Source organism: Ovis canadensis, chromosome 2 (genome assembly GCF_042477335.2).
Source record: "Ovis canadensis isolate MfBH-ARS-UI-01 breed Bighorn chromosome 2, ARS-UI_OviCan_v2, whole genome shotgun sequence".
In the NCBI taxonomy this organism is placed as follows: Eukaryota; Metazoa; Chordata; class Mammalia; order Artiodactyla; family Bovidae; genus Ovis; species Ovis canadensis.
Genome location: NC_091246.1, coordinates 59,057,052 through 59,075,288, shown reverse-complemented (window position 1 = coordinate 59,075,288; position 18,237 = coordinate 59,057,052). Strand labels below are relative to the sequence as shown.

The following is an 18,237-nucleotide window of genomic DNA, read 5'->3' as shown; positions in this document are numbered from 1 at the left end:
TGTCTAACCCTCTACCACCAACATGTGCTTAGTCAATGCCTGGCTCTCAGTGGCTTACAAATGTTCAGTTCGGTTCAGTTCAGTCGCTCAGTCGTGTCCGACTCTTTGCGACCCCATGAATCGCAGCATGCCAGGCCTCCCTGTCTATCACCATCTCCCGGAGTTCACTCAGACTCACGTCCATCGAGTCAGTGATGCCGTCCAGCCATCTCAATGTTAGTGCTGTATTATTATTTACCAGCAGGGATAAGAGCCAGAGTTTATAGATTATCTTATCTTTCCAGGGCATCTGTGATACAAATAGTGATGTGTATGGCCCTCTTTTTCTCCCAAGCACCCTAGGAGGTAGGTGCTCTAATTGTTATTCCCATTTTGCAAGTGAAGAAGCCAAAGCCACACTTCTAGGCAGTGGTGTGGGTTTGAACCCAGGCGGTCTGACTTGAAAGCCTGGATAAGTGCAGCCGGTGCCTTCATGCTCTTCAACAGCAAAATGACCGGTGTGGGTTTGTGCTGGAAGTGTCCCATCTCTGGAGAATAGATGGCTGTTGGAGTCCAGCTCTTTGAAGTTTTTCAGTGATGGTGGATGTTCTCATAACAGAGCACATGAAGAGGGGCTCAGGCCAGTGCAGGCCTCGGCCACATGCGGGCCGGGGCTTTGTTAGCGGTCTCCCTCCAAGGTGCTGCCTGTGGGAGAGACACTTCTTCCATATAATTTACCACAGGAAGAAAAGAGCTTTTTCCGCAGCTGGAATGCAGATGAAAATTGTTGCTGGTTCTCTGCGCGGCTCACGTAGGCTGCAGCAGCTCTTCACTCTGTGTCCCCTGCTTCCCTCAGGCAACGGAGGTGTCTGGTATTTCCTCCTGGTTACCTGTCAATCCCACTCTGTCTCACTCTGGTTGACAGTGCTTCTGAAGTGCCTGGTGGGGATTGCGGGGCAGGGCTGAACCTGTCTTACCCACTTGTCTCGTCTCTGTGGTTTCTGGTAGTGGACAAACCGGTAACCACTGGCCAGCTGGGAAAGGAGTCTTGCTGTGCCGAGCATTGCTGGGCAGTTGGGCCTTGGGGAAGGGGCTCTGGAGCCAGGCCACACTGTGGCAGGAGGTGCTGGGAGGCGTTCAGTCCTTACCAGTTAGACCAAGCAGCCAGGGTCTGGTCTTGGGCTCGTGAGTCTTTCAGGCAGAGGCAGAGGCCTCCGAGGCTCTGGGAGCATGAGTGTGTGGGGCCGGGAAAGCCCTGGCCCTGGATGTGCCCTGAAGGCCAGCAGTTCTGATCAGAGCATAGACTGGGGGAGCAGGATGAACTGTCTTACCCTCTGGCACCTTTTCTATGTGAGTGAGTGACCTTGAAGTCAATTAAAAAAAATGTAATGAATATGTTAAAATGCAGCCTGTTAATATTAAAAGTCAGCAGAAATAGTGAGTTAGCAGGTGACTCTGTCTAATGGGAAATAAAAATGTCTGGAGTCAGACCTGGGGGAGGCACTGAGAGAAGGTCCGCCTTGAGTGGCTCACAGAGGGTCATGCCCCTGCCGGCGCCTGTGCAGGCCTCTGCCCCAGGCCTTGACCAGTCAGGTGTGCAGGGTCAACCTGGTCACCTGGGGGTAGGGGCACAGGGTGGGGGAGGGCAGACACTTCCTGCCTAGAGCCTTTCTGCCTAAGGAGGGAGCTGAGCCAGACACACAGAAACAAGGGGAGAAAAAGAGCAAGGTTTCTTCTCCAGACAGATCAGGATAGTGAAAACAGACCATCTCAGGGCAGGACTGACAATAATATTTGATCAGGATTGCATATAGCTGATTCACTTTGTTGTACAACAGAAACTAACACAACACTGTAAAGCAGTTACATGCCAATTACAAAAAGAGTCACATAAATGTGGAGGCCAAAAGAGATTGGGTTAAATATATTCTGACCCAGGACACCCCTTGGTGTCTTGGATTCCTTTACTCTAAAAGAAGAGAAAAGGAAAAACAGTAAACATCTGTGTGACTGAGCAGTTACCTACAGTCTATGACTTGGAAAACTAAGATTTCATTTGGTGTATTTTTAAGATTAGAAAATTGTAGCTCTCCCAATGAGAACAAGCATCGAATGGAGGAGAGAGGAGGGTTTGTGCGTGACACCCTCCCCAGGCCTGGCTGTGAGCTGATAAGGCACCCAGAACAGTTCAGAACTTTGTATCACGTGGAAGTCCTTGAAAATGTCCCAAGTTAAAAAAGAAGCTCTTTTTTTTTTTTTTCTAATAAAATAGGAGCCAAGTGACCAGAGGCCCTGGGCAGTTTGTTTGAACTGAGCTGGACAACTGGCCTTCACATAATTGCCTGTAACTCTGAGCAGTGAATTGGGGTGGAATAAAGGACCATGTGGACATTCTGTTCAACACTAAGCCCAGTTTGTGGACAAGCAAACAGATTCCTAAAATTCCCTTCTAACCCTATAAGGCAGATTTACTTCCCATGACTAACGGGACCTGTAAGTATAAATTCGTTTTATCTATCGTATGAAGTAAAGTAGCTAATGAGAAACAAAATATTCCCCACTAATCCAGGCCATCCTTCTTATCAGAATGGGAGTGTGGGCCTGCTCAGGAGGCTTAGTCCTTCAGAACAGCCAGGGAGTTTCCAGGGCTTTCTGGGGTGCTTTTCTAATCCCTAGTGCCCAAAAAGCATTTTGTATTGCTTAGAAAAGTTAACACAAGATCTTGGCAAAGGTTTCTGAGGCGAAACTACTGTTAACTGCTTTCTGTGCAGGGCAGATGCAAATAGAGCCATATATTTAATTATGCAAATGAAGTGTTACCATACACTGCTTTGTGAATTCTTTTTCCACCCAGCTGGTGGACAGGCTGTGTCAGGACAAGTGCCTGCCTTTCTTCCCCTTTGAATTGCTGTGTGATATTCCAGAGAATCGATCTGCTGTGATTTATATAGTCATTTAACGCACAGGCTTAGACAGTATACTTACACTGTGTGAAAAGAAAGTGAAAATGTTAGTCCCTCAGTGGTGTCCAACTCTGCAACCCCATAGACTGACTGTAGCTCTCCAGGCTCCTCTGTCCATGGATTTTTCCAGGCAAGAATACTGGAGTGGGTTGCCATTCCATTCTCCAGGGGATCTTCCCAACCCAGAGATCAATGGGAAAATGGGTTTCCTGCATTGCAGTTGGATTCTTTACCGTCTGAGCCACCAGGGAAGCCCCAAGCTGGTGGCATTTTAGAAGTGAAGACAATACATCAGTTAAAAGTGATACCCTGGTTAGTGGGGAGAATGGAGACCAAGATGCAAGGCTGCATAAGCATCTTAGGACCCCTGTGTTTTGAAGATTTTGGATGGTATGGGAGTGGAAGCGTGTGTTAGCTATGCATTAGAGGTTCCAGTTGAGTCATGAGGCCAGACATCCTTCCACTTCTGGGGCATCTGGTCTCCAGGAGAACTCACTTCCTTCCAAGCCATCTGCCTTACACTGAGGCTGGTAGACAAAAGCTAAGGGTCCTAGTTCTGGGCGGCCTGTAAAATGGGTGGGTTCTGCGCTGACTGTGCTGCTCAGATCTCATTAGGATTAGCCAGGAGCATGGGCAGTGAGTCTGGGTATGGGGCTGGGTCACACACCAAGAGGGAAGTGTGCGGGTACTGAGGTCTGGCTGGGACCATGGACCTGGTCTGAGCCTTTGCTGCAGCTGTGATCTGATGACTGAACTAGCAGCTTGGGAACCCTGGGAAAACAGCTGCAGTGAGAAGTGAAGCTTGGTCACCAAAATGGACTGTTGAACAGGCAGGACTCACAGGTGACTCTGCTGGGATCATGTGGTAGGGTGGGTTTATGTGGTTCCTGGGGGAACGAGCAGTTTGGGGTTAGATGGAAATTCTAGAGCATCTTACAGGAAAGTGGGAGAACGCCTTATTTAGAACACACGTGTGAGCTGTTATGCCCCTGTAGCAGCTGCTCTTGGCACCTGTGTCTGAGCTGTGGTGCAAGCCTGACCGCCCCACTGACAGGTGAGATAGCGGTTGAGGGTCTGGAGCCCCTTTGTTATTTTGAAAAGAGCTGGGGCTTTGGAATCAGACCAGCTGGGGTTGGAATCCTGCCTTATCAGCTACTTATTGGATGTGAAAATCATGCAGAGTCAAGCTCTCTGAGCCTGTTTCCTCATCTGTAAAATAAGATAATGGCAGCTCTGGCCTCAGACTTTTTTGATCAGTAAAAGGGAGAGCAGCCAATCAGGGCGCCTAGCCTGCTGAACGTTGCTTGCCTCCCCTTGCTTTCTCCTTTCTCCTCTGTCCCTCTGATTTCTCAGTCTTTATCCAGAGAGCTTCAGCTGAGGCTGTAAACACCCAGTGGCTGATTTCTGCTTTGAGCTCCCTCCCCTCTGGCCCTGGACCCCATTTCTCATTCCTTCCAGGGCCATCTGGGGAGCGCGCTGGGGAAGCTTCTGGAGGAGCCATCGCATGGTTCTGGGTGCAGGCCGTTCTCTGCCCGGTGCCCCTGGGCAGCCCCACATTGGCTGCTGCCTTCTGGGGGTAGAAATACCAGCGTTCTCCAGCCACCTGGAGGCAGTGAAGGAGGCAGGCAGTACCTTGGGCTTCCCTGGGACAAGCTTCTTGTGTGTCTTCCCCTCCCCACACTGCCACAGTGCTAATAAACGAGGCAGCAGCTATGTTGGGGGGGGGCCCACCCCAGACCTTCAGTGGACCTAGACACCCAGCAGCTAAGCCTACACAAATTCCTCTGGGGAACCTTTGTCCCCCCTCACAGAGAGGGCATAGCTGGCCTTCTCCATATGCCCAGCTTGAGCTGTGTCTTTTCCACAGAAGACCTCTGTTCCTGCCCTGTGGGCTTTCACTGAGGTGCACACGGAGCCCTCAGCACCATTTTATTTTTCATTTTTTGGTTGTGGCATGTGCCATATGGGATCTTAGTTCCCCAGCCAGGGAGCCAACCTGTGCTCCCTGGACTGGAAGCTTGGAGGCTTAACCACTGGACCACCAGGGAATTCCCCTCAGCAGTTTTTTTTTAAATAATTTTTTTCTTTTAAAAATAATTTGTCTAATGGTGTCTTTAAGTCTATTTTAGTACAGCTTCAGTTTGCTCAGATATCTTGTCATTTGTACAAAGCTGATCTAAATGGATATATGCATTTTTTTTTTACTCTTTATTTTAGCATCTATGTCATGGGCTTGGTCCTGGAGTGGATTAAGAACAACGGCGGGGCAGCAGCCATGGAGAAGCTTAGCTCTATCAAATCACAAATGATTTATGATATTATTGATAATTCTCAAGGATTCTATGTGTAAGTGGATGGTTTTTATCTCACATTTTGCCTCTTGTGAATTGAAAAATGTGTTTATGCTGTGTTGGTTTTGGAACATGGATGCAGCCATCTTTCTGTGAGACATTGAAGTCCCCAGGAGTGTGAGGCACGTGAGTTTTCCCTCCTGCATCTGAACCCCAGGAATACTGAGCTTTGGGACCTGTCTCCCACTGGTGGTGAAATTGCTCACACTGCACAGCCCTCTTTCCCCACCACCTCCTCTCTATGTCCCCGGGGACAAAACATGAACATGCCAGAAGATCTCAGCTTTGTCTCAGGACTCCACTGGAGACCCTCGGTATAAGCACCCACTCCTGACCTCTCTGGGATATTTACCCTTTTAGAAAAGCTTACTCTTTCCCCTTATTACAGGACAAACTCTCCAGTCCCGGGCCTGTAGTCAGTGAATGGAATTGGCTCTGGTATAGTTGACTCCTAGTTAAATGTCCTTGTGACTAATTGATTCATGAACATGTGTTGACCCCTGGACCAGCACCAGAAAAGCTATGGGCCTTGTATTGATCTCTTAGGGATGCTAGAGCAAAAGTACCATTAACTTGGTGGCTTAAAACAAGAGAAATTTATTTTCAGTTATCAGGAGTCTGGGAGTTCAAAGTCAAGCTGTCAGCAAGGCTTTGCTCCCTGCAGAGACTCCCGAGAAAAGTCCATTCCTGGCCCCTTCCAGCTTCTGGGGGCTTTGGGCATTCCCACCTCACCCAGTCTCTGCCTCTGCTTCATGTGGCCTTCTCCTTCCTGTGTGTCTTCTCTTCCGTCTCTCAAAAGGTGGTCTTTGGATATAGGACCTACTCAGATAATCCAGGATGATTCATCTCATCCAGAGATCCTTAGCTTAATTGCACCAGCAAAGACCCTTTTTCGCTTCTTTTGCAATAATTACTTTAATTATTTGGCTGCCCCAGGTCTTGCAGTATGTGGGATCTAGCTCCCCGACCAGGGATTGAACCCTGGCACCCTGCATGGGGAGCACAGAGTCCTAGCCACTGGACCACCAGGAAAGTCCCGACCCTTTTTCTTACTAGGTCACATTCACAGGTGAATGTGAAGGTGAGCACATGGATAAACCTTTGCAGAGGCCACCATTCAACCCCCTACAACAGGCCTCTCACCAAAATGCCACATATAAAGTACCTACTATAGTGCCTGGTACACAAAGAGCTTAACAGGTGATGCTTTCATTTGCTTTCCCTTCCTTCAAGGTGGGGACTCCTGTGGGAGGATCTGACTTTATGCTGTGTATGCACGCCCATTTCTACACACATATTCATAGATACTCTCATTGTCCAAGCCAAGACCCCCTTCTTAGTGGTATTTACTCTTCGGAGTTCAGTCTGTTGTAACAAAAACATCTAGCTGACAATAACAAAGGAATTTTTGCTCTCTTTTGAGAACTCAGTGGACCACATAAGACACACACACACACACACACAGACACACACAGACACACACACACACACACGATGCCTCAAACCTGACTTAGAGTTGTATGTTTTACCAGGACTTGGTAACACATCTCCATAACCAACATAGATACTCTCATTGTCCAAGCCAAGACCCCCTTCTTAGTGGTATTTACTCTTCAGAGTTCAGTCTGTTGTAACAAAAACATCTAGCTGACAATAACAAAGGAATTTTTGCTCTCTTTTGAGAACTCAGTGGACCACATAAGACACACACACACACACACACAGACACACACACACACACACACGATGCCTCAAACCTGACTTAGAGTTGTATGTTTTACCAGGACTTGGTAACACATCTCTATAACCAACATAGATACTCTCATTGTCCAAGCCAAGACCCCCTTCTTAGTGGTATTTACTCTTCGGAGTTCAGTCTGTTGTAACAAAAACATCTAGCTGACAATAACAAAGGAATTTTTGCTCTCTTTTGAGAACTCAGTGGACCACATAAGACACACACACACACACACACACACACACGATGCCTCAAACCTGACTTAGAGTTCACACACACACACACACGATGCCTCAAACCTGACTTAGAGTTGTATGTTTTACCAGGACTTGGTAACACATCTCCATAACCAACCATGGGTGAGGGGTGGGAGTGTACTTATGGGGCAGCCATAACTGCTGGTGTCATCTCTGCCCTTAACTGATTGCCTGCTCCTATGAGTTCTTGGCCTGCAGCCACAAGCCCTCAGGGAGTCCAGCTTGGCTGAATGACTTAACCTTTGGGGTCCTCTTCCATACGCCATCTGGAGGAAGGGATTCCCCACTATGCATTTCTGCCTTCTCTGTGGTTCTGTGGCTTGGCCCTTGGGAATCTTCCATTTTAGATCCTGATATGTGAGAGGGGAGGCCAGGGTACTCCACTAGCACTTACTAGAGCCATTTTAACATGCGTGATTGGCCATAGATGGTCCAAGGAGTTCATAGCCAAGGGCTAAATGATGAGTCAGGAGCTGAGGACAGGAGGATACTGCTTTGGCTGGAGGAGACGGGAGGGCTTTTAGATGAGCTTCAGCCTTGGGCGGGAGTAGAGTTAGGCAGAGTTCTTCTGTAAATTTTTAGGAAGGGAAAGAATGGCCCCTGTAAAGCACTGAGGGAAGAAAGTAGTATGTTGGGAGAGCAGAGAGTGGGCTGCCTAGTGGGCATGGCTTGTGCTGGGATTGAAAAGATAGTGTGGAAATGTCAAAAGACATGTTTAGTTCATTAGTTTGTTTACCCATTTGTCTGTTTACCCATCCACCCACCCTCCATGTACCCATCCATCTACCATCCATTTACCCGTCCATCTACCGTCCATCTGCTCATCCATCCATCCATCCATCCACCCCTCCAGTAAATGGTGCCTGAGCACTCCTCTGGGCTAGCCTGGTTTCAGGCTCTGGTATTACCAAGAAGAATAAGTCTTCTTATTCTTCCTGGCTTCCTAAGAGTGCACAGAATATGAATGTGAGTGAGAGCACGTGGCAGCTATTGTGAAGGGGAGACCAATGTTTCTGTTAGCATTTGACTTCATGTATTTCTTGGGAAATGTATAGGCACAAAATGGGAGGACAGAAAGAATGGTGATGCCCCCGGAAGAAATCCAGAGCATTAGAAAGAAAATAAGTATAGAAGGAACACCAAAAGTCCCAGAAATTCTTCCCCCAACTTGAGATCCTTTAACTGTAAGCACTCCCCAGCATCTTCCAGAAAGCAGCCCGCCAAAGCCAACGTGGCAGGTGGGTCGTCTCCTGGGCAATCTGATCACTTTCCCATGCAAAACTCCTCCTTCACTTATGAACAGGCTTTTGAGCCCGAACTTACATCCTCTTCTGAATAAACCACTTTCTGGGAACTCCCATTCACTCCCGGGCCGCCTGCCCAGAAAATGTCATCCTGGCTCATGGAGTTACTGTGGAACCCTGTTACCATAGTCAGGAGCACGCTTTGTTCCCCCTCACCCCTGTTCAGCAGCTGGACACTCACGAGCTGTCTCTGTGTGCGTCTGGATTTTTAGGAAATGGCTTTGCTGTGGAAATATGGCCCTGAAGGGGAGGTGAGCAGTTTCTAAGAGGAATACCAAGGAACCTAGAGTTGGAATTTACCATTTACCATCACTTTCGCTCCTCATTTTTGTCCCCCTTTTGGTGCCCCCCTGCCTGGTAAAGCAGCCCCTTTATGGAACAGTTTTGGGCAGTTTGCTGGGGGTTGGACCACCTCTGCCAGTGTTCCTGGCCGGGGACTCAAAGACTTGAGAGGGCCACTGCTGAAGTCCCTGTTCATTCTATAGCCTGACCACCCACAGTTGCTGGCTGGCTGTGAGTTGAGCCCACGTGGGCAGTGTAGCATCTTGGCTGTAGAAACCCTGCATTGCCACTTACTAGCATGTGGCCTTGGGCAGATGTCCTGACCATTCTCGACTCAGTTTCCTCATCTGTACAATGGACATAAGTCCATAGAATATTATGACCATCATGAGGGTTAAATGAAAATGCAGATGAATCAAGAGTATATAATGGAGGGGTTTAAGGGCTCTTGCTCTGGGCCATTTGTGTAAAGCATGAGAAACCCTACTTGGTAGGTAGGGAGCATTCCTGAAAGTTAGCTCTTAATATTATCTGTGGTTATTATGGAAAGCACCTGGGATGTCCCTGACACATAATGTTTAATATGTATTAGATACTAATTTTTTTGAATTTGTTTATTTTAATTGAAGGGTAATTACTTTACAGTATTGTGATGGTTTTTGCCATTCATCAATGTGAATTGGCCATAGGCATACATGTGTCCCTCCATCTTGAAACCACACCCCCACCCACCTCCCTCCCCACCCCATCCCTCCAGGTTGTGAGGGAGCATTGGCTTTGGGTGCCCTGCATCATATATCAAATTAAAATGTTTTAGATATTAACTTTAACATGCTAAAGATGTCCAAGTGGTAGAATCCATTTCAGATCAGAGGTCACCTTTTCTCATCAACTTCCTATGGGAACCAGGTCTTAGGAAAGAGGGAAGCACCTGACAAGTCCAGAGACAACCTGAAAATAAAGCAGGCAGAGCTCTTGGTGTTTTACAGATATTAATATATTTTATTGTTGTCACTTCCTTGTGAGCAGACTGTGTTTTACAGCAGCACAGACAGGTTAGGGTCAGGTGCAAAGGGCCTGTGGGATCAGACAGGGTATGAACGTGGGGAGAGAGTCGGTGGGGCTGGTTTCAGAGCCTTTACTACACTAAGGAAACAACAGAAATCACAGATGATGTGACTTTCTATTCAAAATGCAGGAACCAGTGGAAAAGATTAGAAATGATTATGTTCAGATTTGTGATCGGTTACATCGAAATGTGTAAAAGTCAATTACTTTCCCAAATTCCAGAGATAATAATAAAAAATGAGGAAAGATTACATTCACAATAATCACAAACATTAGTAAATATTAGTTAGTTCAGTGTTTAACTAGGAAAGTTAGTGCAAGAGGATAGCTGAAAAATATTTAACATATGTGGACATTAGTAATATGTAATGTTAGCACGCTGCTGCTGCTGCTGCTAAGTCGCTTCAGTTGTGTCCGACTCTGTGCAACCCCAAAGATGGCAGCCCAGCAGGCTCCGCCGTCCCTGGGATTCTCCAGGCAAGAACACTGGAGTGGGTTGCCATTTTCTTCTCCAGTGGATGAAAGTGAAAAGTGAAAGTGAAGTTGCTCAGTCGTGTCTGCCTCTGTGCGACCCCATGGACTGCAGCCTACCAGGCTCCTCTGTCCATGGGAGTTTCCAGGCAAGAGTACTGGAGTGGGGTGCCATTGCCTTCTCCGAATGTTAGCATATGATCTATTAAAATACAAAGCTACTGGCAGAGGGAAAGACAGATTGCTGGAAAAGTTCAGAAACTTTTGTTTACTTGAGAATTGCATTTTGTTTTTTGTTGTTGTTAATTTTTTGGCAACATGTGGGATCTTAGTTTCCTGAACAGGGATTCACTCCACACCTCCTGCATTGGAAGCAGGAAGTCCTAACTACTGGACCACCTGAGAAGTCCCTGCATTTTAAATTAGACAAAAAAACATGTTTTCAATTGATTGAAGCATCGATAATTCATTTAAACAAAAATTAGAGTTATATATTTTCATCATGCCATGCATAAATTCTAATCAATCAAAAAGATGTAAATGCATTGAAATGCAAGACATACATATAAAATCCAGCAAAGAATTTCTGTTTAAGTATAGAGTGTACAGAGGCCTTCCAAAATAAGCCATAAAACTCAAAAGCCGTAAAGTAACAGACATTTAATTACATGAAAAATTGGAAACTTTGGTACAGTTCAAGACATCATAAACAAAACAAAATGATAGATATGAGAAAAACTTGGCAGCATAGCACTTATAAGGGTTACTTTTGCTATAGGGAAGAATCCACAAATTAAAAAGGATAAACAAACAAACAAACAAAAAACCAGGCATGAGGTGGTCTAACTATATGAGCAAACGACAGGGAAGAAACAGCTGGCTAACATGAAAGGGATTAATTTATTTAGGAGATGCAGATTAAAACCATGAGGTGTTTTCCTTCTGATCAACAGAAATTCTAAACATTGATAACAGCTGGTGTTGGCAAGGGACCACACTTTGGTTATGTCGAGCGTAAATGTGTTCAATTTTGGAGTGAGGTTGCAACACCCATCAAAGTTCACAACTCTTACACTTTGACCAAAGACTTACCTTAGGCACCTGCCCTCTGCCACTACTCTGCCTGGCATGGAAATGTGCATAAAATCAGGTGCCCCCAAGTCCAATGTGGGATGCTTACATAATGGGGAAAATCTGGAGTCAACCCAGGTGTACTTCAGGAGGGGTCTGATGAAGGAAATTAGGGTCCACCAATAGTTTGGGGTGGGGCTTGCCAGGCACCCAGCACCCTATTTGCTACAAGAACTTGCTGGGATCTCCAGGGCTTGATGGACACGGCTCTCTGCCACACGCCATTCCTTCCCCTCACCCTGTCCTAACCCCTCCCTTATGCCTTCCTCTGAAACCTTTCAACCTTCTCTGGGCAGAATTACTTGCTCAGCTCTGTGCTTCCACAGGGCTTGTTCCGTGGAATTTTAATTCCCTACACAGCCATCTTGCTAGGTTGGAAGCCACTAATTCCCCTTAATATATTTCTTCTTTGCCTCAGCCCCACATCAGAGGCACTGTTGGGCACTGTGCAGGTATCTGCTGCATGCTAATTTCATCTTCAGTTTCTAGGTTTTAATGTGTTATTGCTGTTATGGTACCATCTACTTTCACAGTAGCATGGGTAGATTTGTGGGGGAGGACTGTAAATACAGATTTGTAGTTACAGATTTGTAAACCCAGGTTCTTAATTCTTCCCCCTTTTAATATTTTTTACCCGTAAACCACATGTCCTTTTTGCTGCTCCGGCTCTATAATTGGACTCTCACGTGGGGAGCCTGAGGCAGCAGAATATCAAAGGAGGTAGACACTAAAATTTTAATTTAAATGTCAACCAGGAAACCTACTGCCTGTGAAAAGGTGGGGGCCAGAATTCAGGCTCAAAGCCTGTTACCAGAGACCTGATTTCCCTTCTTGGGTCTCTTTTGTCTGTTAATGTGGACTTGACTCCTGTTAACTTTAACAAGAACTGTGTATGTGCCCTCAGGGGTGAGCATAGCTGTTAATGGGGGGCTTCCTCACACTGCTTTTATTTGCTGTTTAATTTTAATGAATCCTGCCCTGTAGAAATGGAAAGATAAAACAGGATGTGCTTGAGAAGATGGGGAGAGAGTTATGACATATTTTCCTCTTGTATTTCAGAGTAGCATGTCAGCTCTCCTTCTGTTTGTCTCATTTGGTTGTCAATGAAAAATAATTTTGGCTTGCTTGCTTTCCAGACCAGAAACTGAAGTCAAATACTAACCTATGCTAGATGAACATTTGACTCATTCATTTTTCAGAGTCTGTGTGAGCCCCGTGCAAGGTGCTGGGAATAAAAAGACAAATTTATTTGATTTTAACAGATACTTATATAGCATTGAATGTGACCCAGGCACTCTTCTAAAGTGTATCAGTTGTCTGCTTTTGCATCACACACAGAAAACTTCAACACTGACTTAAAACCACAGCCATTTTCATTGCTCAGGATTCTTTTCCGTCAGCAGGTTGAGGTGAACTCAGCTGGGTGGTTTCTTCTGCTGGTCTCATCTGAGATCACTTATTCAACCAAAGTCATCTGGTGGTTCACCCAGAGTCTAAAATGGCCATGCTCACCTGTCTGGCAGCTGGTGCTGGCTGTTGGCTGGGGCTGTTGTTTCCTGCAGGCTAGCTGGGCTTGCTTACATAGCAGCAATGTTTGAGCAAGACAGGTATAGAAGCTGCATGTGCCTTGACTTGGAAGTTGCATGGCATCATTTCTGTTGCAGTCTCTCTCTTTAAAAAAAAATTACTTATTTATTTTAATTGGAGGATAGTTACTTTACAATATTGTGATAGTTTTTGCCGTACATCAGTATGAATCAGCCATAGGTATGCACGTGTTCCCCCCATCCTGAACCTCCCTACCCACCCTAACCCTCCAGATTGTCTCTTGGTCAAAGCAAATCCACAAGGCCAGCCCAGATTCAAAAGCTGTGAACACTAGGCCCCACCTCTTGCTGGGAAGGCTACAGAGAATTTGTGGCCATTTTCAAATATACCACAGAAATTCTCTGCAAATACTTTGTTTAGTTCTCACATCAGAGAGGTACAACAGGGAGAGTCAGTAAGTTTCAAGGTCACATGGTTTGGGACAGTACAGTGTTGTAAGTGCTTTGAAAGTTGCTGCTCATTATTTTTAAGTCTTACAGCCACTATTCAGACCAACTTTTTCTTCTCTTCAGCCTTGTAGAGAAAGGGTCATTCATGTTGTTCTGTGGCTGCCCTGTGTTGGAAGCTTCATGTATGTTGTGTCAAAACTTGTCTGAAATGGTGATTTTATTAATATTCCCAATATTTGGATGAGGAAACTGAGGCTCTTGGAAGTTAAGTACAAGTTGTATAAGAGAACGCTAACTCCCTTTTCCAAATGCAAAAGTGGTCTCCTTAAGTAAATTATAAATGTCCTGGGGCAGATTTTTAACCTCTTGTTTGCATTTAGAAAATGGATTTTAAGAAATTTTCTGTTGACTTGTTAAAGTTGTACATTGCAGAAAATTATCTGCAACAATAAACGTGTTTTTCAGATGTCCAGTGGAGCCCCAGAATAGAAGCAAGATGAATATTCCATTCCGCATTGGCAACACCAAAGGAGACGATGCTTTAGAAAAAAGATTTCTTGACAAAGCTCTTGAACTCAATATGATCTCCTTGAAAGGGCATAGGTGAGTACATGTCGCATCCAGAAGCTTGTCAGAGAATTGGTTTAGTTTTCAGATGCAGTGAAAGTGTTAGCTGCTAAGTCATGCTGGACTCTTTGTGACCCCATGGACTGTAGCCCGCCAGGTTCCTCTGTCCATGGAATTCTCCAGACAAGAATAATGGAGTGGGTAGTCATTCCCTTCTCCAGGGGATCTTCCCGACCCAGGGATCAAACCCATGTCTTCTGCATTGGCAGGCGAGTTATTTACTGTCTGAGGCACCAGGGAAGCCCCTTCAGATGCAGAGTAAAACACATCCAGAAGCCTGCCCAGCTTGAAGCAGCAGTTACTGTAACTAGTTGAAAAAGACCAGTTATTACAGGATAATCTTCTTATTGCTTTTAGAACCCTTAGCATGATTTCTCAGCTGAGAGCATGATGGAGCCCCATCTTCTAGGAGCTTTGGTCAAAATTACCTTTGAGGCTCTCTGCTGTGACAGCTCAGAGTTTGCCATCCCGTCCATGGGGCAACTGGCACCACCCTGTCCAATGTAAGAAAGAGCCTCAATTGCTCCTGCTGGACATCAGAAAGAGGAGTTAATTAATCCTTCAGGCTCCATGAAAAATGTATGTCCTTATGCACAAGAGTACCTACCAGATCCCTGCCCCCTGTACAGCAGGCTCATCAAAGAGTTGAGTTAACCTAGGTCACATGTGAGCATGACGCTCACTGTGTTGGGAAGAATTCCTAAGGACTGAGATGTCTGAAACTCTTGGCCTCCTATGGGTATTTTCAGGTTAGAAGTTGGACACGATGATCTCAGGTGCCATGACTCTTAAAGGAGTGGGTGACTGGAAGGAGGGTGGTCTTGATGTTAAGCCAGATGCTCCTGTTCTTAATGGCTGCATCTGTGGTCCTTCCAGGTCTGTGGGAGGCATCCGGGTCTCTCTGTACAATGCTGTCACTGTCGAAGACGTCCAGAAGCTGGCAGCCTTCATGAAGAATTTTTTGGAGATGCACCAGCTATGAGCGGATCCTGACCAGTATATACTCTGCCCTTGAACAATGAACGAAGCTGAAAGTCACTTGGGAATGGCTACAAAAAATATTAACAAATACGGCATTTTCTCGAGTGATATGATAGATTTTTCTTTTTTAGAGAAAAACAGCAACACAGCTCTGCCAAACTGTTGGTACTTAATCTTAATTCTGACTTTAACTGGAAGCCTTTAAAAAAATCTTCCCTCTCTTTTTTCTAAAAACTCTTAACTAATACTGTCTTTGCTGCTACTCTTTCTGCTTAGATCTCATATTCAAAGCTGCCTGTGGCTTTAATTATGCAAATTGGCAGGTTATTATTTTTAGAAACACACAAACAGCATGGAGAGTGGGATGGGGTCCTCTGGGTGCTGAATTTTGATCCTTTGCAAAATGACAGCAGTGGGGGTCTCCTGGGGTTCTGCAGCTATTAATTCAGGTCACCACCGTCCATGCGGTGAGTTTAGGAGTTCAGACTAAAAGGCAAACTGGAAATTTTTTCCTTATACTGTTATTCTCATAAAGAGATGGAAGTGACATACTGTATGTTTATATAACAAGGTCTGTTTTTAACACTAAATAGTTTATATCTCCATGCACTTATGTTTTCTAATAATACAGTTCATGTGGGTGTATGTTCAGACTTTGAGAATTTGATAGGATCCTTAACCTTGTGCATTAAAGTGTTATGTTTTCAACAGCTGTGTTCCTCCCCTACCCCTTCCTTTTTAAAGCTACTTCACAAGGGTTGGAAGCTCCCTGGTTCACTTTCCATTCCTCTCAGTGGGTAGAAGAAAGGTTGGTTGGTTGGTGGTTTCTTTGTTTTTCAGTTATGCCATTAAACTAAAAATCTCTGTTAAACTCCTCTTTCCTTTGTTCACATGACTGTTTCTGTATGGTGTTTGGCCAGTGATGCTGTGAGTTTGGGAAGATCTTTGCTGAAGACTCTTTTCCCCTGTTATTCATCCATTGTCAGTGTTTTATGTTGAATACATGAAGGACATTAAAGTCCTAAAACATCTAAGTCTTTGTCAGTGAATTTCTTTACCTGCTTTTTAGACAGATTGTTCTTTTAGAAACTTTCTGTTGGGAAAACTTGAGTCTAAAAATAGCATCTGTGAACTGCAGTTTGTTCAACTAAAGGTGCAAGACTTACATTCTCTGCGTCCATGTTTGTGACGAGTCAGCACACTGGTAACTTTCCATTGGCTCTTGGAATGGACGGTATCAACAAATGACCTTATAACACAGCTCACGGTATAAAGTTCTGCAAAGTTTGCCCCAGTTCAGCTGAAAACATGCCAACAGGACAGTACTGAGCTATCTTCATGTTTTGTTGGATTATGTAACGAGGACTGTACTGATCTTTCGTCTGAGCCCTACACCAATTAATTGGGTTAGTTGCGTTTCTCTGCTTAGGGCTAAGCCTTTACAGGGCTTGGTTCTCTCATCTTTAAAGTAAAGTGAAAGTCAGTCAGTCATGTCCAACTCTCTGTGACCCCATGGACTATATAGTCCATGGGATTCTCCAGTCCCTTGAGTGTGTAGTCTTTCCATTCTCCGGGGGATCTTCTCAACCCAGGGAATGAATCCAGGTCTCCTGCATTGCAGGTGGATTCTTTACGAGCTAAGCCACCAGGGAAGCCCTTTCTTTGAAAAGGAGGATAGAAATAACTCTTTAACTTTTCTCAGGGATATTTAAAGCCATAAAACAAAGGCTCAGTGCAGGATGTGACTAATAACCGCAGTAAATGTTTAAATAGCAAAACCTGCCCAGTCCATGGACTCCAACCAAGTGTTTACATGTCATAGCATTCAGTCTATTTCACCTCCTTCCTCATCCATTCACATGATGGTTCCAAGTCCCTGTGGTTTGTACGAAATCTCTTGAATCTCCACTTATTTTCATTCCCCTTGCCACACGCAGCTCTGCCAGCCTTCAGAGGGTCATTTCAGCAGCCTCATCTGCCCACACCATCCCCTACAGCACAGCTGGTTGGGTGATCACTTCAGGCTCCTCTTTGGTTTTTAAAAAGGCCTAGGCTTCTTAGCCTAGCAGTCACAGCTTTGTAGCATCTAGTCTGGCCTTTTCTTTTTTTTTTAATTTTTAATTGGAGGATAATTGTTTTACAATGTTATGTTGGTTTCTGTCATACATCAGCATGAATCAGCCATAGGTATACATATGTCCCCTCTCTCTTCAACCTCCCTCCACCCCCACCTCACCTCACCCTCTAGGTTGTCACAGAGCATGGAGGAGTTGAGCTTCCTGTGTCATACAGAGACTTCCCAGTAGCTATTTTACATATGGTAATGCCTGGAGAATCCCAGGGACTGGGGAACCTGGTGGGCTGCTGTCTATGGGGTTGCACAGAGTCGGACACGACTGACGTGACTTAGCAGCAGCAGCAATGTATATGTTTGGCCTGTTCTTTCTTGTGTTTCTTTTTCTTGGAATGTCATGCATAAGCCCAGGTTTCCACAGGTAAGCCTGGAGTTCCTGCCCCAGCTTGGTAAGACCAGCCTGCCTTCAAGACACCTGCCAACCTCCTGACCTTGTTTATGTCTCCTCCATTGCAACCATGCCCTTTTCCTTTGTTCTTATAAGGGTGACCCTTTTATCCTATCACAGCTCCTCCATTCTGTTCTTTACTGTGTTGAGTGTGTCTGTTTACCTGCCTTCCCCACTAGAGCAAGGAGCAAGTCCTGTGTCTTCACCTATATCACCTGACATCTTGCTTTGCCTTTAGGGGATGCTCAGCAATTGTCTAATGAATGGAAGGCAGGTCTTCCTGAATTTCGCAAACAGCCTGCAGTAAGGGCAGAGGTACAGTCTCTCATAGGAGGATTTTTAATTTTCAAAAGCTTAGTATACAATTTAATTTTTCACAAAACCTTAAAATCTTGGATGGCTCCCAGGCTCTTCTTTATGTATCCGTGAAAGTGTCTGAAAGATAGTCAGCACTTGCTGCATTTGTACCAGTCCAAAGGGTGGACACTGTTGTCTGGACAAAGGAAGGTTCTGGAGCACAGATTGCTGGAATACACTCACTGAATGAAAACCTTGACCTTTGTGTG

General features: G+C 45.4%; 1 protein-coding gene across 1 annotated transcript in view; it reads left to right on the top strand.

Moving 5' to 3' along the window:
- Positions 1-16,183, top strand: part of LOC138432640 (phosphoserine aminotransferase) — a 28,442-nt gene extending 12,259 nt beyond the window's left edge. The window contains exons 7-9 of the mRNA XM_069574084.1: positions 5,160-5,288; positions 14,007-14,144; positions 15,045-16,183. Coding sequence (XP_069430185.1) covers positions 5,160-5,288; positions 14,007-14,144; positions 15,045-15,150 — 373 coding nt within the window. The 3' untranslated portion in view covers positions 15,151-16,183. The remainder of the gene's footprint in view (positions 1-5,159; positions 5,289-14,006; positions 14,145-15,044) is intronic.
- The last annotated feature ends 2,054 nt before the right edge of the window (positions 16,184-18,237 follow it).